At 39.4% G+C, this 26,184-nt stretch overlaps 1 protein-coding gene across 5 annotated transcripts in view; it reads right to left on the reverse strand.

Annotated features, from left to right (window-relative positions):
- Positions 1-126: 126 nt before the first annotated feature.
- Positions 127-26,184, reverse strand: part of phf21b (PHD finger protein 21B) — a 69,244-nt gene continuing 43,186 nt past the window's right edge. For 3 of the 5 annotated variants that reach the window (XM_026922958.3, XM_026922955.3, XM_026922957.3), the window contains 12 exons: positions 21,682-21,915; positions 11,924-12,016; positions 9,226-9,552; positions 8,197-8,331; positions 7,778-7,829; positions 7,610-7,683; positions 6,559-6,613; positions 5,706-5,728; positions 3,949-4,107; positions 3,763-3,829; positions 3,570-3,673; positions 127-3,050 (listed from right to left, as the gene is read on the reverse strand). In XM_026922958.3, the coding sequence (XP_026778759.1) occupies positions 2,775-3,050; positions 3,570-3,673; positions 3,763-3,829; positions 3,949-4,107; positions 5,706-5,728; positions 6,559-6,613; positions 7,610-7,683; positions 7,778-7,829; positions 8,197-8,331; positions 9,226-9,552; positions 11,924-12,016; positions 21,682-21,915 (1,599 nt within the window). In that variant the 3' untranslated portion in view covers positions 127-2,774. The remainder of the gene's footprint in view (positions 3,051-3,569; positions 3,674-3,762; positions 3,830-3,948; positions 4,108-5,705; positions 5,729-6,558; positions 6,614-7,609; positions 7,684-7,777; positions 7,830-8,196; positions 8,332-9,225; positions 9,553-11,923; positions 12,017-21,681; positions 21,916-26,184) is intronic. The other 2 variants (XM_053241637.1, XM_053241638.1) reach the window with 1 other exon arrangement.

Consider the following 26,184-nt stretch of genomic DNA (forward strand, 5'->3'; position numbering starts at 1 on the left):
TTGTGTGTGAACTCAATGAAAAGGACAGGCGCTTATCAGACATGCTTTTAAAAAAAAAAATGTAAATGCACTGTAATGAATGTGTTTTACACACGCTCACACAACATACAACACACTTAACAAGACTCCAATTTTCCATGTTTATTATTGATTCAGTTTTCAATAAGAACTTGGTACAAAAAAGTGTGACTACTCTTTACCATTTACCAACTTCCATCAATCAACTTTGAATGCATCATAAAGAAGAAAAAACTACATTGGCATATGTAAGACAAACACTTTCCTATACATACTATCCACTGGACAGTCCCCTTCCATAATGACAAAGAAAAAACACTACTCTGACAGTCCGAAGACATCCATCTAACAGTAGCCTTGTTGCCTTTTCCATTTCAGTTTTATTTTTGCTACCTTTTCCTCATAGCATACGGACACATCACACATTGCAAGCTAAATGCATAATTGGCAAACAATAAAAAATTGTCATGTTCTTTTTGTCTCTTTTCTTTCTCACGTTCATTGATAAAAGAATATAAAAAAGTTTCATCTTGTTCAACGTAGTGTCGAGTGTATTAAAATAGATCTGTATAAGCACGGCACAGTTTGTCCCGGAGAAGATTCTGGAATATGGGGGAGGGTGGACTGCGGAGGAGGCGGGGACATGTCTCGTATGATGCATGAAGGGCAGAAGAACACTCTCGCTATGAACAGAGCTCTGATATGGGAAATTTTGCTTTTTTTTTTTATCTTCAACCTTCCTGTTTGTAACATGGTTTGATTCTAATCTATATATTGTAGCCTCTGCAGTTTCCTGTGAGCTAATCCCTTAGGTCAGGCATGTATGACGTGGGGGGTATTATGGGCCAGTGGGTGATATGCATGTAATTCCTTACGTTCGACTCCTTACGTGGTTGGTGCACACCGGTCTGACTCAATTTGTTAAATTTACAATAATCTACAGACCATGTCAGGAATCTGTGATATGCACTTAATGTTTCCACATCCATATATCCCATACCTGTGAAGCCCTTGTGTAATGATAATAGATAATGATACTGGATATCTCATGTGTTGAGTTGTTTGTCTTTTTAAAATCTGCCATGGTTATTTAGGAATCTTTGATCAGGGTGATTCCAGCAGAACTGAACGCAGTTCGAGACCAAGTGACCTGCACTGTTTTATTTCTGGAAACAAAGTCCTCTGCTCCACTGGAACATGATCAGGCCCAGACCCTGCTGACTTGGGTTGAACGCTGATCAGTAGCTATAGACATAAAGCAAAGGCAGATCAGCTTTTCCTCTGCACGGGTTGAGAAGCAGCTCTGCCTCACAGGCCACGTCAGAACTGCGCACCTTGAGAAATCCTTTAGAAGAACAGGAAGACAAACTAGCAAAGGTGACTCACAAAATTGTCCTTTCATAAAAATTAATTCCAGGTAAGTTTTCTCATTTTAATGTGATATATTTAATAAACCCTGGCGTTATCTAATCTTGTTCTTGAGGCAGTGTTCATTTAGATCATCTCACAGATTAAGAAAATGAAATAACCAAACAGACACAACAGTCAGATGTGTCCTTGCAATAATATGTGAAATTGTACATAATGTCAATGTGGCGATTAGGAAATAAGGCATCATTAAAGCAAAAACTACAAATACAGACAAGACAGATAATAAAGACGATGGTGAAAGATGGGAAAGCTCCCAGCTTAAAAATGTAAGGGTTTTTTTTTGGCATATCTTATATACTGGAGAAAGAAAAGAACGGGTTTGACAATAGGTGCACACACTCATTGGAACTTGAATGGCCCTTCCTAATGTCCACTTTTGCTGTCAGTGCAAAGGAAACAGAAAGAAACATCATTGATGAGGCTCTGATTGGAGTAACAATACAGAAGAAAAATCAGAAGGACCTGTTATAACAATACAACATATGTACAACAATCCCCTCTCTCCAATACTTCAATTCACAATTATGAACAGGCATCCGCATGAAAATACTAAATTCTCCACTAGAAATGCTAAATTTTGTAGTCATCTTAAATACTTTGTTCCTTTATCTCAACTCTATTAATACTGAAAAAAAAGTTATTCTCTTTTTTTTTTTTTTTTTTTTCCTTTTTTGTGTTCGTTTGAAGGCTCGTATGCTCGTAAGTACATACACAATGAAAACCACTTTCCCATCTCCTTTTCACCTGAATTATTATGGCGATTGTTGTTCTTAGGAGAATGAGAACAATTTCTTTTCCTACTCGGATAGATCACTGTACAGTCCTCTCTGTCTCATATGTCTCGTTTAACTACCGCTACTCTAATGTTCTCTCTCGCTATATGTAGAACAAGTATCCCCCCTTTAAAAAAGAAAACTGTAATTTAAAAAAAGGCTTTAGCCGCATAAAATACTTAATTTCTGTATTCATGACGGCATGGTTATCTGCTCATTTGTCATAAATACATTAAGGCCAAGAACATTTAGTAAATTAAAAACAATAAGTTAAAAAAAAAAATCTCTTAAGCACTGTAGGTGTTGGGTTTAAAAAATACTTATGAATTGACTTAAGAATATACTGTAGTTAGTATTGATTTTTTTTCTTTACATTTTTTGATATTTTTTTCCTTAAGACAATACAGCTCTTGGGGGAAAAAACCCACATTGGCCAGATTTCACTCTCCAGCTTCCATTGTGAGTATCTCTCATTAAGCTCGGGAAGAGCTTGTGTGGGAAAAGAAATGCACGTATGTTGTTATGAATAAAGTGTTTTTGCCTGTGATGGGTTCAGTTGTTGCCCTGGGAGTGCAGCACACTCTTGTGCAGCAGTGTGGAGGGCCCTGCAGGGGGTGCTGTGGAGCTGCTCGTGCTGCTGGTGGAGCTTGGTTTGATCCAGGGCAGAGAGAGCAGTGCTGCTCCCCCTGAAGTGGTGGTGGTGGCCGTCATGGTGACCTGGATCATGTGATCACGCTGGATGAGGCGGATTAGGGCTCGGAGACGTTCCAGAGACGCCTGAGTTTCCCTCTGCTGACTCAGCAGACGTTCCTTCACGTCTCTGCATTTCTGTAGGGACACACGCAGGTTAGTCTTCCAGCACTTGATCGTCTGGCTGCAATCTCAAGACACATCGGTCCACACCTCTGGTTGCTATGATGTGTCCACAGCCCCCTCGGTGTGTCCGTCATGTTTGAAAAGTTAAGATTTGTTTGTAAACGCATCCATGCATTTTCACAGATTACAGATCATTAAGCTTACTTGGTAAGAACAACTGTACAAATTATAACAAATCCTATCCATTTACCAGTTATAATCATAGACTGTTCACATTTTAACACTTCATGCGTATTACCTGCACAAACAAACTATTATTTATTACTGAACTTGAGACTTTTTTTTTTAAAAGAATAAATCTGCTGTCAACATGTAAAACTGCAAACTTGACTTGGCTAGCTGGCACCAGCATGGTAATATAGCATGTTATAGGTTAACGTAGGCTTTATGAACACTAAACACAGAAATGGCTTCATAGTCCCTGTCTAAGTGCATAGTCCCTTGTCTAAGGGTATCAAAAATGAACTGTACCAAGAGTGATTTGCTGAGTCTCTGGTCTTCTTCTTTCAGGTGTGCACACTCTTTGTTCAGTTCACTGTTTCTCCTCATCAGTCTTCTCTTCTCCTCCTCTCTCACTATACACATATAAACACGCATTACACATCCTTAGCTACAAACTGATGGTATGTATGTAGAGCATTAATGCACATGTAGAGGATCATACCTGTTTTGTGTGTAACGTAAGACTGAACAAAATTGTGTGGCCAAGACAAGTTTTCTTTATTCAGAACCTTCATAAAAGAAAGAGAAAGAAACCCTTCAAATTCATGTACATTGCTTTTAAACATCATCAACAACCCACATGCTATAACAACCCATATTCATATGTTGAATGTTCTGAGTGACTGACCTTCTTCTGGCACTTAGGGCACATCCACATGCCCTTGGGTGGGGATTTGAGCGGAGGGTGTAAGCAGTCTAGGTGGTAAGCGCGGGTGCAGCTGTGGCACTGCTGAAGGTTCCCTTCCTCTTTGCACACAGCACAGTGGTCATCATGCTCCAGCTCCTCCTGCAGCAATCATGCACAAAATAAGTCACACTTTACAGCCCTGTTATCAACAGCCTGCTCTGTACATCTGTATTACTTCAGTGTACTGGCAGAAAAGTAACAGCAGTGATGACTGATTTTAAAGATAAGCGAAGTACCTTATTATCCTGACATATTACTTTGATTGATTCTTTTAATCTGGGCTTTAGATAGGGAATGTTTCTGCACATCAGATCTAACAGTTCTGGCAGACACACACTCTTCCTCATTTAAAAGCTTCAGTAAGTTTTTTGAGAAGACAATCAAATTGCATATTAAATTAAGTGGTGTAAGTTCTGTTATTTTACAATCAGCCCATGCTACACATTTGAGGATGGTATATGAATGAATTTCACCATTCCGGTAATATTCATATTCATTATGTATTTAAATGTAAATGTTTAAGATCCTGTGTGGCTTAAAAGTGATGTGTGTAGATGACAACATTTTCATCAATATCCGTCTCCCCTGGGCATAAACCACACTACATCAGCACTACAAAGACAAACGGCAAAGAAGTTGAAGATGGCGGATTTTATATGGATCATGGTAGTGTAAGTAAACAAAACAAATATCAGTAACATCAAAAATTGTGAGTAAGCAAATAAATACTAATTTAAAATATTTAATGACAAATATTTTAAGAAAGTAACAAAATGTTCACATTGCATACACTCACTGATACTTTATTAGGAAAACCTGTTCACCCACTCATTCATATAACTGTCCAGTCAACCAATCATGTGCCAGCAGTAAAATGCATAAAATCATGCAGATACAGGTAAAGAGCTTCAGTTAATGTTCACATCAGACATCAGAATGGTATGGTTTCTACGATCAGACAGGCTGGTTTGAGTATTCCTGGGATTTTCACGCTCAATAGACTCTAGAGTAACTCAAATAACTACGCTTTACAACTGTGACGAAGAGAAAAGCATCTCAGAAAGCACAACATGTCGAACCTTGAGGTGGACGGGCTACAGCAGCAGAAGACCTCATCAGTTTCCACTCCTGTCAGCCAAGAACAGGAATCTGAGGTCACAGTGGACACAGGCTCACTGACAGTTCAAGATTGGAAAAACATCGCCTGGTCTGGTACCAACAACTCTGCCATAGTCACAGTCAGTGAGATCACATTTCCTCCCTATTCTGATGTTTGATAAACATTAACTGAAGCTCTTGACCTTTATCTACATGATTTTATGCATTGCACTACTGCCACTTGATAGGCTGGATAAGTGCATGAATGAGCAGGTGGACAAGTGTTCCTAATAAAGTGGACATTGAGTGTAGTTTGTGACAAACACATAGTGTTGTGTTATTGCTATTTCTGTCTATGTCAGTATAAAATTACATGCTTATTAATATTTGAATGCCTTTAAATACTTAACATTTGTAAGTGATTAAATTTAAATGCATTTCTGGACATCTGAATATATATACTGTAGCCCGAATGTATACAGTACAGCATTACTTATTTGAAACTTTTTCAAGAACAATGAACAACAGGTTACAGATCATAACAAAAAGCCTATGGCCCCTCCTCCTCCACATACAGAATCTCGAGAGTAGCTACATACCTTCCAACACAGATCCTCAGAGTCTGGCGTGTGAATAGGAAGCAGAGAATAAGTTAGTAGCTTGCAGAGTGAAGAGACAGGGTTATTCATGGGTTAGATTACAATTATAGCCATGCAACAAAGCTGAGCACACAGAAATAAAGCTTGAGGTGCTTCTTTTTATAGCACTGTCTCTGCTGTTTTTTTTTTTTAACAAAAGAGCATGTTTTAGAGAGATTTTGTAGGAGAGTTTCCTGGGTACAGAAGCCTATTCTCTTGCTCAAAAGAGCTTTCAGTGGAGAACTACCAGTGACACTGTAATTAGGTGTAGTTTTAAAGTTAGACCTATAGTAACTGATCTAATATGTAGTATAGAGATGTAGCATTAGAGTGTATTCTATTCATATTGTGCGTGGCAATGCAAACACCTTCATGCTCTCCATGATTCAAGAAGAGCTTGTGTTTGATGAAGGCCTTGATAATTAGGTAATCATGACTTGGGTGTAAAACTGAAAAATGAGCAGAGCAGTACAACAGGGGACAGTGGTGTGTGTGTGTGTGTGCCTTAGGAAACACAAAACACACACACACAGTTGAGATCTGTACTACATTAAGTGCTTCATTAAAAGCATGAACAAGCACGTGACCAAAATGGCACTGCAGACCTGCATGTACATTGATATTCCTTCTGCATTACATGAGCTCAGATCCTATTTGTCTAGCTTGGAAACATGTTATCCTGTGTGTGTGTGTGTGTGTGTGTGTGTGTGTGTGCGTGCGTGCAGTAACACAGTGCATGAGCGTGCTTCTTCAAATGTAATTTTATGCGCTCTACCCCAGCTGTTGTGTTGATGGGAAGAGAAATGAGTTTTACCTCTGGCTGATAGGAAGAGGGGGTTGTTCAGGTAATTTGATGCAAGCCTTTTGCGCTGGAAAGCAATGATAGAGAAACATTTTCACTGAGATCATAAAAAAAAATGTACGTATGTATGTAAAATGTCTAATACATTTAGAGAAAATAAGACCAGCTTGTTTATGTTATTAGTTAAACTTTCTTGAGTAGAGGACACGCAGAATGACATTAAAAAAAAGTAATATAGCTAGCAGTAAAGAGAAGAGGGTGGTCATTAATCCCGGGCTGATGTTTATGTTAACTGCCGTTTTCTGTACCCTAGTAGTTTCCATTACTTGTTAGCATGTGTGCTTATCTTATTTTTCCTTGTTGCCCATGTTTGAAGTGACTCTAAGTACTAAAAGCATTTTTCCACTACACAAAGTACGCAAACTTTTGCCACCAAACATTTTTGGTTTATGTTACCTGCTCGACATTGGTACCAACAGGAATTAAAGTTATAGAAAAGTGCAGCACCATATACACAAACAATGTAGAATACATATACATATACACAGGATTGTAGAATAAAACACAGGATAATCTGGTTTGTAGGGGCTGTTTTTACAGCTAAAACCAATACTGGCACAAACCCAGTTTTAACAAACAAGAACATCGGAAAACGATTCATATGTAGAAATCTTTACATTTCACACATATAGGTAGTACTGAACACTACAGGTGTTCCTGAACTGAAATATCTTTTCATTTACACACAAGATACCTTATACAACATGATCTCTGCAAGAAAATAGCCTAGGCACGATTAAAACCTAAATAAACACACCTCCACATCATTTAAGTGAAATATGTTTATAGTTAAAGTTAATGTGCTAAAGTAAGGTATAGGCAGGAAAGCTCGCTGGATTCCAAAACAGACCACAGAGACACCCACAGGTTTTTTGCAGATAGTTTTATCATTGTATAGAAGATAATATAGATAGATAGATAGATCTTAGCTAACTCTAACCATTTGTCAATTATCCTTTTTGTTCTCTTAATGATTTACTTGTTTTTAAATGTAGAGAGCTACCTCTGGATCAAACAGGCTGTATGCAGGGTTAGCCGTACTTCTTCTCTTCCTCTCCTGTCGTTTGGTCTGGATTTCTGCCATAACAATGAAAACAGACCAGTTATTGTGGAAGCTTCTATGAGGAATCGGTTACACCCAGGAAACAGGATCCTGTGTGCAGCAACTCACCTTCCAAGTGTTCTGTAGTGACGAGGCCAAGCGCTACCATGAATGCAATTTTCTGCAGAGTGGAGAGAGAGAGAGAGAGAGAGAGAGAGAGAGAGAGAGAGAGAGAGAGAGAGGGACAGTGAGGAACCTAAACATCATGACAACAATGCCTCATAGCTAATAGAGTGTGTAAGCCTGAATTTTTTCTGTGTGTTATGATTTGTGTCCAAAAATATACAGATTTTCAGCTTAGGTGTGTTACAACACAGAAGGCACACTTCTGCAAGGTTCCCCAGGACACACTGAGAATCAGATTCTGTAAATATGATTTCAGACAAGTATTTCCTCGAGGTATCTATCGTTATTTCTTGACACCGAATATTTCTATTTGTCTGTCAGTGCTTGTTACAGATGTAGTGGACTGTACAGAGTGAGCATACCTCTGGGTCTTCCTCCTTTTTATGGGGCTTGTGTGGCGGGGAGGGGGCAGGACTGGGCTCCTGAGAGGGGATCTCAGCCTGGGGGCCTGGAGAACCCTGAGAGCTGCTAGGGATCTGTGGCTGGATTATAATCACCTAGAAAAACATAGAAATCCAAATTGGTGTGTAAACGCATTTAGCGTCAAGGATGTTTCACTGACAATAAAATAAGAGTAACAATAAGAAATTTAGTGTCAGAAATCATTTTACTGCTGCAATATAATTAAAATTACCTAAAATTTCTTTCATAGACTTAAAGCTTTGCAGCTGAATACAAGTAGAAAATCTGTTATTAAGCCTTGCTAATCTTTACTATAAGATCAGTGAATAATGTTACTGCCTTGTCTATAGGAGGTAGGAGAAAAATGTAGCCTATGAGAGTTGAATGTGACCAGTGGTCATGAGGACCACCACTCTCTCTTAACAACAACGTAATGAGCCTCACAAATCTTCCCTGTCAACCACAAGCCATTTTTCATCCCAGCCTGAGATTAATTACTGCTGCAAAACTCATACGCAGGGATGAGACCCTACTCTGAGACACTTCAGGATTCTAAAATATTACTTGTCACGCACAAGTGCCCAGGAAGGTTAAGTTGCACAATGAGGGAACGATTTCCCAAATGCATTACAGTGTAAAGATCATAAGTGTTAGAAATAGTTTCAATCCACACTGCAGCATTCTACCTTTTAACAGTGTTTGTACAATGCTGCATTTCTTAACCGTAGATATATACTGTATATTGTTAAAGAAATATTAAAGAAATAAATAAGTGTAAATAAATAAACATACAACATAAGCTATTTTAAGAGGATGTTTAAATGCTGCATCAAATATACTGATGCATAAACATAAGATTTGAACCTACTCTTCACTGTCTGTTTCCTAGTCATTTGAAAGGAAGAACAATTCAGCTTTTGGATTAAATGTCTGATAGCTTTCACAGGAGCTGTAAACTGTGCTGATAGCTGATCAGGCGACGGTCTGACCTTGCTGTCTGGGCTGAAGATCAGCGGTTGCACTTTCACTGTCTCGCTCATGGCTGCCACTCCGTTGGCTGCAGGTGAGGTGGCGGAAATGATGGCGTACGCAACGCCAGGGCTGGCTGTGGCTGTGGAGACACTGGGCACGGGCAGGGGAGGTGGCGTGATCTCGCCCTGGCCGCTGGACATCCTCTCTGGGCTGAAGGTACCAAGTCCCTGGCTTTTGGGGCTGACCACAGCAGTTCCGCGTGCCAGGCTCAGTGGCTGGCTGGACTGCTGTTCCTGGCACGGGCTGTGGGGAAGGCTGTCCGGGATCAGAGTCTTTGGCCTAACCTGTGTTCGGTAGGGATTAAAGGGTTATTCACTGTCCAGTTTGAAATTTTCATGTGCTTATAAATCAGACCTGACAAATTTACATTATTTGGACAACAAAGATTTATTACCCATATGATGTATTGACATAGATCAGAAACACAATCAAATACAAAAAATAAAATTCAAACAGAAATTTTAAGCCATTTCCAAACAGTAGTTCAGTCGAGGAATAAGCATAATTTGTTTAATGTGTGTAAACAGAATACAAACAAATCCCTAAATAGTTTGAGTGATCAGATTCTCCTTATTGTCCTGTGTTGTTTTGACTGTGTGAGAGTTTCTGGCTCAGCAGTATGGCCTTATCTTGGGCCTGTGCTGCCCCCCTGTGGTCTTCCTGCTACCTGCACAAACGAGCTTTATTTGTGTCCTTATCAAACATCATTATCTACACTGATCCATTAAGAAGACCAATGGAACAAATGAGCTCAACTTGAGCAGGGATTAATTGTGTCCAAAGTCTGAATGGAAGGTTGAGCATGGCTGGAAGGCTTAGTCTTAAAGATTTATTAGCCACGTGATTTATCGGATAATCTGCAACATTTTGTCCTGTACTTTAATGGACACTAATCTGTATTTGAGGAGTGCGCTTGTGTGTTATTCCCCTCTGCTGAGCTGGTGTGACCGTTTATCTGTGTTAGATATTGCTTTACATGTTCTCCTCTACATACAACAGTTCATTTTGGCAGTGTTCACTTTACAGGGCTGAAGTGGCACAAACCTTCTGCTGAAATGTATCATTTGATCTTTTCAAATCAGATTTCAGCATGTGGCCCTCAACTGAATACATAACTGAATACATAAGTACCCTCAACTTGGTAGTTAACCATGTGACTGTAATAAGGAAGGGTCAGATCTGAGCTCATGTTTCACTGTGCATACACAGATCACCGCTGGCTTCCCTCCCACACCCACGTTTCTCAGCACAGAAGTGCCAGTAATAGCTGCAAAAAACTGCCAAAGCTCTGCATCTGGCCTTTTTTCGCCATCTTGCCCTAATCATCAACAGCTGACAAGCTGTCAGCCGACTTCAAGAACGAATCATATTTACCATAAAAGCCTTTTTTCCACATTTTCTAGACTTTTACTTTTTGATAGACTTTTATGCCCCTCATGTTGTTCATGCATTTAGATCATTCATATTATGTTACAGATAATGTAACATGTATATGAGGGTCATTTCAGGACTGAGGTGTGTTCACACACAGATATGGGTCACTTACAAACACAAATATGATTTGATTAGAGTGCTGTAGAGCAATTACAAATCAGTTCTTTGTGTATCTTTTTTTATTTCTACAGCCAACATTGACTTTTTCTAGTATCACTACTTACTGCTTTTAGAAAAACATTATTTTCATCCATTATAAACTAGGCTTAATGTATTTCAATTAGAATTGTAAAAATAAATTTGTTCAAATACTGTTTGAACAGAATTTTCCAAATATTTATTCATTTGACGGCAAAAAATCAAGGCACATCTAATCATGTGTCCTGAACTTTCTAGCTAAACACCCCTCAACATTTGATGTAGAAAAAGGCTTGTCCTGTGCAGTATTTTTTTCCACTCTTTTTTCCATTATGTACCAACTTCGTAATAAAAAAATGAATTATGGGTCCTAAAAGTGAAATTAGACTACTTGTAATTACGTGATATCCAACAAGGAATATCAGTCACTTCTTCTGTGAATAAATCTCCAATAGTATTCTATTGTAAAGTAAATGTAAAATCTAGTTAAATATCAGCAACATTACTGTGGGCAAATAAATAAAAAAACATTTAAAAAAATTAAAGTCTGTGGAAAGATTCTGATACACTCAGGTGATTTTCAATTAACATTTTCAATTAAAAATGACATTGTGGTCATCAATGTAGAATCACAGTGCATTTAAGAACCAATATTTGTATTTTACCCAAGCCAACCATTAAAGCAGACAGATCAAATCATTAGATCAAAGTTCTAATCAAAGCAACAAAAAAAAGAAATCTGCCTTGAGCGATACGGCTTATAATACAGACACTAAGGCTGTGGGTGGATCTGAAAATGAATGTTACAGGAACACTCAGGTGCTTGTGGTGGAGAATGTCAGTTTGGTTTTTTTTTCTGCTCTTTCAGAAATAGTTTGCCAAATCTGCGCGCGTAGTTCATAAAGTGGTCATTTTAAAACTAAGTGTAATTACAGCAACCCCTCGGGAGATTTGGCTGAGGCTGACCTTGCGTTATGATTTCTGGAGTAGTATGTCAGACACTGGATGCAGTCTGGTTTTATGTGACACCTGAGACCTGAGGAAGAACAGGATTGTGTGTGTGTGTGCGTGTGCGTGTGTTACCTGAGGTAGCACAGTGGGCGACTGCCCTGCCAGCCGATGCAGAGAGCTGACCTGAGGCACCTTGATGGGCACTGCTGTGAGTGTTCCCAGCATCTGTGATGGAGGAGAGATATGCTGTGTTAAGACTTTCTGTAGTCTCTTAAAAACAAACTGCACGATGCTTTGAGTACTTGCATTAAAGGTTGACAGGAAGTGACTGGCTATTGTAAACATTTTTCTATTTCATCCTGAAGAAATTGCCATGACTGGTCTATCAAAATTCACTTCACCGTCCAAGTACAGCCTCAGAATAACATCTCCTTCATTTGTGCTCATTTTGCTCGTCATGCACCTCTAGAGAGGTTGAGGGACCGGGTCAATGCTAATAAGCAAGCGAGTAAGAGCAGGAAACATGAATGCCATCTTTAAACTCTCTGCCATGAAGGATGCTCAAAACTAAACGCCCACTTGTGTTCCTCGCTTCAGGAAGTGTTCTCCCCAGAGAAACTCTACTGAAATGAATGTGGCACATCAACACAGGAAACAGAGTTGAGTTCATTATTCTGCTGTATCTAAAAGACTGTACACAGTGGCCCAGCACTCAAGAACTTTGCTATTCATAGAAAAGCTGGATGTTTTTTTCTTTTGCTGATTATGGCTTTTTATTACATATTGAAGTATGTAACTGGGTATAGGAGAAATATAATTATTATATTTCTCCTATACTCCAATATGTAGTAAAAATCCATAATAGCTTTGCCACCCATCCAGAAGTTGGTGCTGAAAGAAAAGTACACTGGTTAAATTATTCGCACAGATTTAACCATTCTGTAGCTAAGATGACGAGATATTTTAGACTTTCTGTAATATTTGGTGATGTTGTTCTCACTTTCTCAAAACTGTCAATAAAATAAACTGCTCAGAGGTAAAACTCTGGTCTATGTTGCAACTCAGGCTCAGTAAACTAGAGGAGAAAGAAAAAGATGACATGAACCACCATCCACAGAGTCAGGACAAGGAATAATCTCTACCTGCCTGTCAAGCATGCTGCTTGTCAATTTAGAAAGTTTGTGTTCCAGGCTAGGCAGCACTCAAGTAATGGACTGTATATATTTTTAGGTTTAAAACAACTAGCTTCAGCTAGTCTCTGCCTCAGACATTTCATCCATGGAATATAAAGCATCTTATATCATTTGTATGCTTTTTTTGACCACAAGAGTATGAAGGTGGCAATCTGACTGACACTTCAATGTGCCAGCTCCAAGTGGGAAAACAATCTTTCACAAAAATCTTTCATATTTTTCATCACATTAGAACACCAAACAGGCATAAAAACGCATAGATGGATGATCCAGCACAAGAGGAAAGTACAAATACAGCCAACACTGGATGTTGGGTTTCTGGGAGTTCTTTTAGTAAATGATAGTTTTGTGAATCACTCACTGGACTGTCATGACATGGAAAAAATGTTTCACTAAGGATTACCTGTATTAAATTCTCAGACAATGTTTCACGCATTTTTAACATTGAAGCCTAATACATTTCAGCATGTGAAAGATTTCATTAGTGCTGACACGGCATTCTCTCACAGGAGACTGGTGACTAATGATCTCCAGTGAGAGAAATGAGATTGTACACTGCAGCATGGCAGATTATACATAAATATATATATATGTGTGTGTGTGTGTGTGTGTGTGTGTGTGTGTGTGTCATATATATATATATATATATATATATATATATATATATGACACACACACACACACACACACACACACACACATATATATATATATATATAATATATACACGTGTATATTAGAGAGAGAGAGAGAGAGAGAGAGAGAGAGAGAGAGGGCTGGGGGATGGGGGGGGTCGCACAAATCTTAAGCTAATAATTACTTTTTTTTAAAACACCATGATGTATTAATGAATTATGCAAACTGCCTGGCCTTTCTCTATATTTCAAAGTTATCACCTTGCATATTTTTAGGACTGAGCCTAAAATTACTGCACAGTCTGTGCTCCTTTACAGGCGCACAATTTAAAGATTTTTTTTTTTTCCCGATTTGAAGTAAATGTTCCAAATATGCTTTACATACACTAACATGTGTGTGTTATATCTATATGCATTCAGAATGACACCAAAAATGTGTTATATAAAAAAGCTACAAACATTATTTATGAGCTTTGCTTACAGAGAATGCACTTAAGAACATGGTGGCACAGCATGTTTTGTTCAGAAACAGCATCACATTTCAGCAGTAGAGCTTTCTCCATGTTTGTGTTATTTCCTCCGCTGCCAGTTTAAACAATTCTGGTGGACAGGAGCTGATTAGCAGATTAGTGGAGACAACAAACTGCCAGTGCGAGCTGTGAAACATGACACTGCAGTGGGTCTTAAGATGCTGAGGCGAGCCAGTAGACACAGTGCAAACACACATGCACAAACAGAGATGTAAGAGGAACAGCAGATGTGCGGTGCAGAAGCCTCTCTTTCAGAAATGTATTCCTTTAGTTTTACCACTACTAATGTATCTGATGGATAGTATTGCAAGCACATTAGCTTATAAGCACAATTTGCAATACTGCACAACTACACATTCAGTGGTAACATTTGGTTACAGAGTTGTTAGGCTAGCTAGTTTCTTTTGTATACAAAAAATTAAAGCACCAGGACCTTGAGAGCATCTGAAACTACATGTACAGCTCTGTTGTTGGCATGTATGGATGGCTTTTTGACAGGAGCATCACAATGAGATATTAGGAACAGAATTATGTTTGACCAGTAAATCTGCCCTTCAAGGTCAGCCTTTCATGAGCAGGGTAGAAACACTGCTTTCACAGCTCAGCACACTAATACACTCTCACTCACACTGATAATTTACTTTCAAACCTAATCTATTGTGTTAAAATACAAAATATGAATCAGGGCCCAGCTGCTTTCTGAATTTTCTTGCAGTGCAGTCTGTGATTACTGATTCCTAGGTTCTTTTGAACAACTTATATTTGGAAATGGATGATGAATATTCAGCTTGTTTTTTTCTCAAGATTGCAGCTTTGCTTAAAATGGTTGGCAAGGCTCCTGTTCTGCTTGAAGCACAGGGAGCTGTGCACTTTCTGTTTGTGTCCTCAACAAAGAGAACAAATCAGAAAAGTTGGAGCTCCCCTCCTTTTAAAAACATAATCATTCACTCTCCCGCTGTAAAAAATCCCTTCCTTCCATTGTGCCACAGAAAGCCTAGAGAAAGTGGGGGGAGGGGGGTTAAAGGCCCGTTCCCATGGTAACGGCTGGGATGGAAATTCTCCCTTGGTGAGGGCGTTCATTTCCGTAATTGTTGCCCCCTGCTCCCCAAAACCTAAGCATCCTTTTCTTAGGCCTCCTCTTGAGTAAGAATATCATAACCTTCAAGTTGCTTTATTCCTGTATTTCTCTGAATAGTAATGAGTAAAAAGCAGTGGGGCTGCTGAGGCAGTCCTGGGAGCTGTGTGTGTGTGTGTGTGTGTGTGCCCCGCTCCCCATGCCCCTCTCTAAACTGTCTTCAATCTGAGTGAAGATGTTTGTGTGTGATAGCCAGGCGGGGCATAAAATATATGTCTGGATCAGTTCCATGCTGGTATGTGGTATTTCTGTGAAACCTATCCAGCTCTGAGCCCTGACGCTTCATCCACTGGACCCAATTTCACTGGCTATTTTGAAGAAGAGAGATAAAGAAAGGGAAAAAATAGGATAAGAAGGAGAGTTTAAGTGTTTCTTTCAGCTCTCCCTGTCCCTTGTCTCCTCCTTCTTGGCTGTCAAGAGGGGAAAAAGAGAAACGTTTAGCCTTGTTTTTTCCTCTTCCATGCTGAATTGAGAAACCTTTTCAGTAGGCATGCATTAGGCTTTCAGACGCTGACATTTTAGTCTGGCCTTCGGTGTTTCCTTACTTAGCCCAAAATACACAGTGTAGCTTTACCCTTTCCTGGTGTAGGATGCTCTTCAAATGTTCTAACCCAGCGAATCAGAGATGCGCACAGTCATTATTTTTTTGGTTAGGTACAGTTTTAAAGCATTCGCTTAGTGTAGTCTGCTGTTTATACACACCATGTCAAGCAGCAGCTCAATCCTACATTGTATATTACACAACTAGGTCAGCCAGTGATGCTGAGAGTTATGAGCTGTGAAAATATTGAGATTGAAGCTGAGGACAGTGGTTTGTTTCGATTGAAAATGAGGAAAGGAAGCTCAAGGACACCTGTTTGTCTCCTGTATCTCTGCCATGTTTTCTCATGTTTTCATCACAAGCTCAGAGAAATATGGACGCAGCAGGGAATCAGAAAGGAGAAGAAATTGGAGAGTGAGTGAGAGGGCTCAGAGTGCGCACTTTAACAGACACATTTCACTTGTAACCAGGCATTCTCTCATTTCACTTTCAGGATGAAAGGCTCCCTCGAAACAGATCCACTACTATCACTACCCTGCTACAAACCTATTGTTCTGATTCACTGGGATCATTTTAGAGTAATGAAGTGGTAGCCTGACATTTAAAAAAAAATCAAGTTCTTAATGTGTGGAATGCAAACTGAAATTGCTGCAAAAAAGCACGGCAAAATCAAACAAAACACTTCAGACAGTAAGCCACATGAAGGTAGTAATGTTCTGAGCATAGTGTATACAACCATCCTTAGGCTTTTATCGTGAAATGAAACAGCACTAGCATCCCAAGTTCTGCTAGATCCTGTTTGGGTCAGTTCTTTATTTTGCATGTGCTGTGAAAAACACCCAAAGTACACAGTGAGCTAAAGTGTAAAATACATCTCAGAATCTCAGTCAGCTGAATCATATCTCATTCCTACAGAGCCACCTACATGAACTAACTTCTCCAGCATTAGGAAGGCAAATAAATATTTACAACAATCTTCTCTCAGCAGCAGTTTAGTGATGCTGCTACTAGATCTGTTGTGTACAATGGCACTGATGGCCACTTGGGGGAGATGTGAACGACCAAAACACAATTCTCCACTGAAGCCTGCATGCTTACACCCTCCCTATCTTTAGAAGGTGGGTTTGAATGGTAATCACATCGAAGGATGGAAGTTGCCTTAACTGGAGTCGGGACACAGTGTACAGCCTGTTTTTCCGAGTAAATGATTCATGCCATGTACCCTTAAAGAGAGTTGTGTGAAGTGACTTCGATCACACTAAATTTACAAAATGAAGTGAAAAGAATGAATATCTATTATAGCTCATGACTGAAGGCTGAGCATGATCACAATACAGCATAGTCATCTTCTAAAACTAAGCATAGCAGCCATCACAGGGCATATAAATCATCTGTGCCCATGTAGTCACTGGACAATTCATTTAGCATTAGATGTGCCACTTATATATGGGAGACCATTAAGTAGTGACTGTTGGAGCGAGTGCCTGCTAGTGGGGCAAACAGGCACAGACGCGGGCATGGTGCCCATCTCGTTCAGTTACTGCAAGGCCAGCAGTTTCAAGTGGCACCCCAAGGAGCCTTCAGCCGTCACTGCCTGCTTGGTAACTCCTGCAGGAAATCTCAGATACCACTGCCTCCCAGCTGTGTTTACCCACATCCACAGAGAAATCACACGAAAGCCTGCTGAATATGCATGTGTACATATATGCACAAACGTATGTATGTGGATGTGAAAGGGGACTAATCAAGCAGCAGTGTGGTACTTTTACTGTCAGTGTAATTAAAACTATTCAGCGAAGTGCAGGAAAGGCAGTGCCAATGGCATCCAATTTAAATGCCATGTGTTGTGCTCGTGTGTGTCGCTCTGACAAGGCTGGCCAACGCTAGGCTTGCATTAGCATTCCAAAGCTCTACTTCAGAGGTTAAATCTTTTCAGTTAACATTGAGAATTTTTACCATCAACTACTGTTACCTGCTTGGCTCCACAGGGATCCACTGTACTACAAGTTGTTCTCTCAATCTAAGTATTACCAGTAGGTCAGTCTGTTCAGAAGCTGTGCTGACAGTACACCGATTTAGCTTACCTTGACACCCGACAATGAGTGTCTCATTGATCTCTGAAACTTTATGGGTGCATGTTTGATAAGTAAAATTGTTGGTATGTAGCCTGCTATTTCTTAATCCTCAAGCAAAAAATCTTGAGATCATTTCTGATTCTAACTTGACTTGATTCTTTTCTGATTCTTTCTTAAATGTGAGAAACACATGCAAGCAGCTATCAAAAGCAGAACAGTAAACTTTCCTCTTGCTTCTTGATTTAGAAGAGATTACTGTAATTCACTAAACATGGGTCTCAATCAGTCCTTTCTGAAGCATCTAGTTAAGAAATATGATGCACAGAGGACAGATCACAGCACCCAGTTTTAGCTTCATTTTAAGTCTCATTGTCTGTTTTTAAAGCTCTTAATGGACAGCATCCCTCTTATATTACCAATTTTCTAAATCTACATACAGGCCCTAGACACTTAAGGTCATCTGATAGGCTTACTTTGACTGTTTCTCTGTCTCAGTTAAAGCAAAAAGGTGGCCAGACTTTTACAGTTGCTGCCCCAAGACAATGGATCAAGCTACCAGACATACAATATGCATCTTTTCAAAACTCAAAAATATATATTTATATTTTCACTTATTCATTAGCATACTGAAACTGTGAAATGTGGGAATGGTGTCTGGTTATATTTATTTGTTTGTGACTTGCTACCATTATTACTCTGTCACTGTGGCTATTTTAATCCCAAATCTAGGTCAAGAGCTTTGAACTAATAACAGCACCACTGGACACAAAACTATTTGTAACTATGTTTTGTGGTGTAATACAGTAATATTTAATGTTGCATGTGTTGCAACACAGCCATTCCAAAAAAAAATGTAAACAAATCACTATAACCACATTTATTCTGCTTTTCCTTTCACTTACAGTGTAAAACTTCTATTTATACAACAGTTAGTTCAGACCATTCAGTCTGATGGTTGAAAAGCATTGTAGCTATGTGTTATTTGTAATAAAAGCATATTTTTCACCAGATCTGTATTACTGCATTGACCACAGGTTGCTAAGCAACATCTAAGTCACATTACTCCAAGTTTTGAACTGCTAACCTTTAACAAATACAAAATAATGTTTCTTATTATTATTATTCTTATTATTTTTATCACTTTGTCCCAAAATGTCTCAGGATTCCTCTGCATGCTTATTCATTGACAGTTTCAAGTCTCAAAGTCTTAAACAGATGTCTGTCTGTTGTTATTAACTATTTCCAATGATTAATTTTCCAATGATCTTCCACGATATTGTAGGAAATCCACCAGTATTGTACTATCTGGTACTGGCATCAAAGCCAGTATTTAGTACTGTGCTATTAATGCAAATTTTGACCATTTGTGTAGTAGCATTATCATCTAAAGAAAGAACTATCCATAATTTGGATGAAAGAACATATTTAGGCTGTTGTCACTGGTGTGCAGAATCATCAGATCATATATGTCATAATTTGTTGCAATGCAGTTGCTTCTCATTTCTTTGTTTGAAATTAAATTTAATTCCTTCTTTATCATCACTCATATCCATCAGAAGTTAAAGGAGAAATACAGATTAAAACACTGAGATATTACTGGCGATATTTTCACTGAACTGTTCAGTTTGTTTACCGTGTGCTATTCTGGCAGATGTCGCTGTGCATGTTCTTGTTTCAGTGCTGACCTGAATCAGCCTGCTGTCACCACAAAGCAGCTCTTGAGTCCCTTACGAATTCCCCAAAACACTTGTGCACAGAAACAATGCTCCTAATGTGTGCATTCATGCAGTGTCACACTCCATCCACTTGCAACTCATTATTGATCTCCAAATTAAAAGCCAGGTGGCCTGGACCCCAACCATCACCCATCACTGTTCCTCTAACACAAATGGCATGGAATTGGCTCTGATTCTTAAAATATGTGTTGTTGTGCTTTTGAGCTTTACTAACTAGCTCTGAGTCCTGGCAACTGGGAAAAGTTAAAAACTGCAATGTGCTTGCACACTAAACACCACAACCACAAAGAGCTGTAAAACCATCCTGCTGCCTGACTCCTCTCCCTGTTCCCTTTCACTCAATCTGACAGATCTGAGGGGGAAGGGAAGGCCAAGAGACTTGGACAGGGAGAAGTGGAGGGACAGGGTAGCGGAGGGGTAATTATTCAGACGGATACCCCCCAGGAAGGGAGTGACACACTGAGGAAACACTGCTCTAAATGTGAGATTGTAAGGTATCTCTGCTGGATACTTGAAAGAAAAAAGAAAAAAAAAAGTATACATCTGCAGTCATTTTGAGCAGGTCTATAGGCTACAAACCAAAATTAAATAATAATAATTATATATTTCTAACCCGTCATAGATCTGCTATTTGCTACTGCTCTCTTCGTTAGGATTTTCAATTACTGCAATAGTATGAGTTTTCTTTAAGAGCCAAGAATTAGAATTTGAATTTATGAACTTGTAATTTTTTTTTTTTTATTTACACATACCCATGCGACGTGAACACGAGGCTTCTACATATGTCTTGAAATAGCTTCACAGAGTGAGGTGCAATTCTTCTAAGGTGTGGTTTCTGTCTTGCCCTGGTTCTATACAGTTTTAAATTGTGCTTATAAAACACTTACTCTTTAAAAGACTAGAGACGAGACAGCTCCTAGTATTTCCAAAATCAATTGACAGACCGTCCCTGCAAGTTCCTACAGTCTAAGGGCAGTGCTATGGAAGTAAAAGCCAGCTATATAATTGATGAAGTTACAATCTATGAATATAATCAATGGTGTTTTGTTGTGGTTGTGGAGGCGAGGCTAAATGGAAGTTGTCTTTTCTATTGTTAATTTAGATCCCAGGTTATTTTATGTAAAAAAAAATAAAATAAAATAAAAAACTGTAATATATCATTAGAATAATTGCTACGAGCTTGTGATTCACAGTGGAGAGAATGGGCTCCCCCTGCTGAGTCTTGGATCATCCCAAGGTTTCTTCCTTCATAGCACCATTTTAAAAGAGTTTTTCTCGCTCCTTGGCTTGCTTATTCTATTGTATTCTGTTCTAGGCCCAGTTTCCCAAAAGTACTGTAAGTTAAGATCATCGTACATTGCAGAGAGTGTGACTACCTTAAGCTTTTGAGAAGCTGTGCTGTCTCATACCACTTTACAGTGGCGTTGTGTAAAAAAAGTAAGAGATGCAACAAGCTAACAGTGAACGTAAGTTTTGGCCTGAAACACAGAATCATTAAATGACTGGATTTTACATTCTCCGATTCAGTCTAATGACATATTTTATGCCATCAACATGCCTGATGTTTAACAGTACACATGAATATAGGACACCATAATGCCTGTGATATTTCTCATAACTTGGCAACAAAAGCTTGCAGAGAGTTGGCTAGATTACTATGAGGATGATGGCTGTGAATCAGCATCGGGTATTGACCAATACACAGAGCTCAGATATCAACAGCATACAAAAACGATTTTCAAAAGTTAGTTTAGAAGGTAACAGAGAATTCTGGTGTATAGGTAGTTTTATTAATACTCCTGCCTCATCCTCTTTCACATACCTCTACAGTTTGATGAAGATTTCATGTCCTGGATTAAGTTGTTATCTGTTAAAAACATTTGGATTTGCAGTTGGGAGTCAATGTGCCTGAGTTTAAAGACCTTTCTATCACCTCCGTTACATCACTCAAGCTGTACTTCCTCATCATGCAGCCCCAACTCTGACCTCTTCTCTAACTTTTTTTAAGCACTCGTGTGTAGTGTGGTATTTGTGTGTGGGGGTACCTGTGAGTGGCACAGATCCCCCGGTCTGTGCGCTCGGTTGGCCGTTTGCAGGTTGATGGGGGATGTCTGCAGCGCGTCAGAGTTCGCCGCCTTTTGTCCGTTAATGTGTGCGGTCACCATGGAAACAGATGCCTTGGCTGGCACCACGGAGATGGCGATGCTCTGGCTGGGAGGCTTGATGAGGGAGAGCGGCTTGGCCGGCGTCCCCACAGGACAACTTCTTACAGCTAGCTTCTGTCACACACAAAAAGAGGGGGGAGATTGAGAAAGGTTGTGGAAGAAAGGAAAAAGTAACACCCCCGAGTCCCCATATCTGCAGCACAACCAAACATACATATAGGAGGCAAAGGTTAGAGATGAAAAACAAAACAACTGTTTGTTCCCAATCAGCAGACGAGCACAAAGCAACCAAAACACTTTAGAGTTAATCTACTCTTCTACTTTGTAGTGCATCAGCTTACATTGTTTAGAAAGCTTACATCCACTGCAGCCTTTACACTGCAATTTTTTTTTTCCTGAGTTTACAAAATTGCATTTGCAAAGCTGGACCAGTTAAGTTTTATAAATAGGATAAAAACCATTCAGCACATTCAGCAATACCACAACACATTTTTAATTTGAACACATATGAGGTGTGAATTTTGAAAAGTAAAGACTGAAGTATTGCATGAAATACTCAAGTGAAATCTAATAGTTCATGCATTTAACAGCTGAGATTATTATGGAAATTTAGGACTTCAAACATTTGAAATTTAAATTCTGGCCTATTTTTTATTTGTTTACTCATTCGTTCAGCTACTCTTCTCTGCCTGTTCTGCAAAACAGAAAATGAAATAGCACATTCTGCCCTTTGTTTTGTCCTTGAAAACAAAACCTGCACAAACTACATGTGTAGTCTATTGCTTCCCTGAAAGCTTACTTGTCTCACAAGCTACAGATCTGTCCTAATCGTGTCCTTCTCTCCTCCGTATCTCTTTCTTGCTCGCTCTGTCTTTCACTCCACCCACTACTCTAAAGGAGCAAAAAAACAATCCAAAGCAGAGATAAGTACAGTTCACACTCCCACCACTGAAAGAGGAGGCACACTAAATATTTTATATTCCATTCCACTGCCCATGTCTTTCTCTCTTTGCCTTTTATCGTTTTCTATGAACTGCGTGGACGCGGGGAGGGGGAGCAGGGCCTTTCATATTAAGCCATTCCAGCATGGGAGGCCATTTCACTCACTCTCCTGCTCCCCTTTCACTTGGCCAGCCTTGAAAAAAATACCCTTAAAGTAAATGAATATATTCTGTATGTCCTTCAAGTGCTGCCTCTCCTTCTGTTGCTAATAATACTCACTGGCTGAGTTACAAATATAAAAGAGCTTCAGTAATGATGAGGAAGTCACGTTAGGTGTAATGATATTCCACGGTACATGCACAATCCAATACTCTTCATGTTATTTTAAATGTGTCGCTCCTTTAAAGATATATCATGTTTCTCATGCACTACTCTGCACCATATTACATCAGGCTCTGAGGCTAGGCTGGGAAAATAATCTGTTTGCATTGAAGCAGAGCAAAAATAAATAAACAAATAGACCAAATTGATTAGATTCAGCTTGCATTTTCTAGTTTTTTTTCTGCAGAGTGTCTGTGCAGTAGGGAGGCAATGCTCAATGCCTTCACAGCTTGGTGGACTCACAATTACCTAGGCTGAGTGCAGAGGGTCTTGTATATACACACACACACACACACACACACACACTGACAGCCCCATTCAGTGAAAGAAAATAGCAGAATGCTTGAGATTCATTTAGAAGCCTCTGCTTTCCCCCCTGCATGCCTAATCAGGAAAGCAGCTTCTGTTGTGTCTTATAGAGGGGGATCAGGCAGTCAGGGCGGCCCAGTGCACTCTGAATTTATGGGATCAGGGAACTCGGGCTGTAGAGAAGGGATGTGGGTGGGGGGTGATGAGATCCTGGAGGCGACGAGGGAAAGTGATGGTGGTAGTGATGGTGCTGGGGGTATTATATGGAGCTGAACAGAGCTTCAGATCTCAGAGGAAACTAAATTCTTGCTTTGTGCCAGAATCCGCACTAATCAGCATGACCTACAAGAAGAAAAAAATTTAGAAGTAACACACCAGGGTGCTTTCCTTCCCTCTCCCCTTTCTTAGCTCATTCTACCTCTCGTTCTGGCATTCAATTTCACGTGCAGTTAAAAGAGGATGGAAAAATAAATGTAATGAAAGCAGTGTGTTCATGGCAAAGTTCTTACTGTTTCAGACATGTAAAACCTGTTTGTTATGATCCTAATTGTGCATAATGCTATTTTTAACTGCTTATGTATTTTTTTTGCATCCATTACCTGATTTGTGCAGCTCAACAACCACTTGTCTCTTTTGTGTTGAAGATTCTTTGGTTTTTCATGTAGTAATAGATGACAAAAGGATTGTGGTTTAGATAAAAAGATCATGGTTAGATGACTGAGAGACTGAAAAATTATATATAAAAATTATTATTTATATTTTAGATATTCATTCACTGCAAGAATATCTCTGCTCTATCTAACACATTTCTGATTCTAGAAACTATTCATACGGAGATGGTGAACTCTTGACAGACATAAACAGTCATTTTCATGCTTCTCTGTAATACAGTACCCAGCTGTGAGTTTGATTTATACACACTCTCCACCTCTTAGAGCCTTCTCTAAGTCTGTTCACTGAAGTAGATCTTTGCCCTATAATCCTATCACTTTGAATAACAGAATCGACTCCTCTCATTCTGCTACAACTCTTCGCTTCAGGATCATTTTTTTCTATTCCTGTTTTCTTTTTTGCCTTATGCTACACCTTAATGGACACTGATGCACTAGAATCTATGATTTCTATGAAGGCCAGCTCAAAGAAGAGACCTTGCTTTACATCCCTACACTCTGTGCCTGTTTGTAAATGGACTGAAAATGGCTAACCGCTAGAAGTAAATTAACCCAGATTCAGGGCTCAGATTAATGAAGATAGAAGGGCAAAAAAGTTTTGACCAGGGTCTTTTAAAAATGCTAAATGTCCCAGCATGTCCTATAAGCACCCAAAAGCCTGCTGTTGATGAAATGAATGAAAAGAATGTCAATGAAAGGCTCATTTGCTTGGTGTTATTTGTTAATGTCTTCACAATGTGTGTGGTAGTCGCCATTGTTTCAGGGAATCAATGTAATCCACAGGCAACCTCAGCACCAGCTTGCATCTGGTCCAACGTCCCCATTTGTTCATCCCAGCGCATTTGTGACTCTTTCAAAGGTCACCCATTTCATTACCCCTCACTAATACACACAAATACACTTGTATACACTCTTATGAACACATATTATAAACACAAAATTTAACAAAATAAGAGGGGAAATGACTAAAATGGGAGAAAACTGTTGAAAAAGCTCCATCCTTCACAGCAGCTTTTCTGTCTTGTAGTGAGGTGACTTGTGGTGTCAAGGCAAACAAGAGCTTTATGAAGGAGGCCATCTTTTGACTGTTTACCTTTCACACTATGTGCACTTCACCATCCTGCTGCACTATGGCTACAGGCGAGCTGCCAAGCCACACTTCATCTGGGATCAGAGGCGTGTTTATGAAGGGAAAACTTAATTGGTCATATTATGCCATTAGAAACCCTGCACTGTGGATTCTAAAGCTGAAAGAGGCCTCAGTTAATGTATACAAAGTGTGAAGTGTAACACCAGGCGATAACAACACTGTTTCTGAGGCTATAATTGCCCCACGGAGTTGCCAGCTTTAAAGTTGATGCAAAATAACAAGTAAATTGCTATCTTTCGGGAAAACAAATGGCAAGGGTAGATTCTAAGTCAAACATGTCATCATGACATGCCATTATTATACTGACGTGATCCGACAAATAAATCAATCATTTATGCTTGAAATAATTGCACAATATAGTTGGAGTCCATTAGAGACTAAGCTGGATTAATACATGTCCACAAAGAGAACAATAACATGCAAAAAATCCCTTTTTTCTGTAGTGTGTGTGTGTGCCGGTGTAACACTTCTTGACAAACCCACTACATAAAAGGACTACTTCCCAGCATGAATGTGGCAGTTGGACCCAATCAAAATGCACACCGCAGGCAGGTGTTGTTATGGTGATCACTGTGAAGAACAGGCAGTCGGAGTGTGTGTGTGTGGAAAGGGGAAGAAAGGGTGATTGTCAGTTTCTCTCATAACCCTGTCATTGCTGTGTGTAGTTGCAGGATACCAAAGAACTGAGATGGGTGATGATAGATAGCTCTTATTAGGAGCGTGCTTAGGCTAAATTCAGTAACAGCAGTTAAGAGTGGCGCCTAAAGGAATCATTTTGTTCCAGCCCCCATTTCTCTCGATTCAAAACATGAATCAACCATCTTCCCTATTCCCTTTCGTCAATGGTCATGATGCTGCTGCCTTTTCATTTCGGGTGCTAATGATTAACAGACTGTGTTCATTTAACGGAAGAGGAAAATCTCTCCAATG

The sequence above is a fragment of the Pangasianodon hypophthalmus genome, chromosome 18 (genome assembly GCF_027358585.1).
Source record: "Pangasianodon hypophthalmus isolate fPanHyp1 chromosome 18, fPanHyp1.pri, whole genome shotgun sequence".
Taxonomy (NCBI): Eukaryota; Metazoa; Chordata; class Actinopteri; order Siluriformes; family Pangasiidae; genus Pangasianodon; species Pangasianodon hypophthalmus.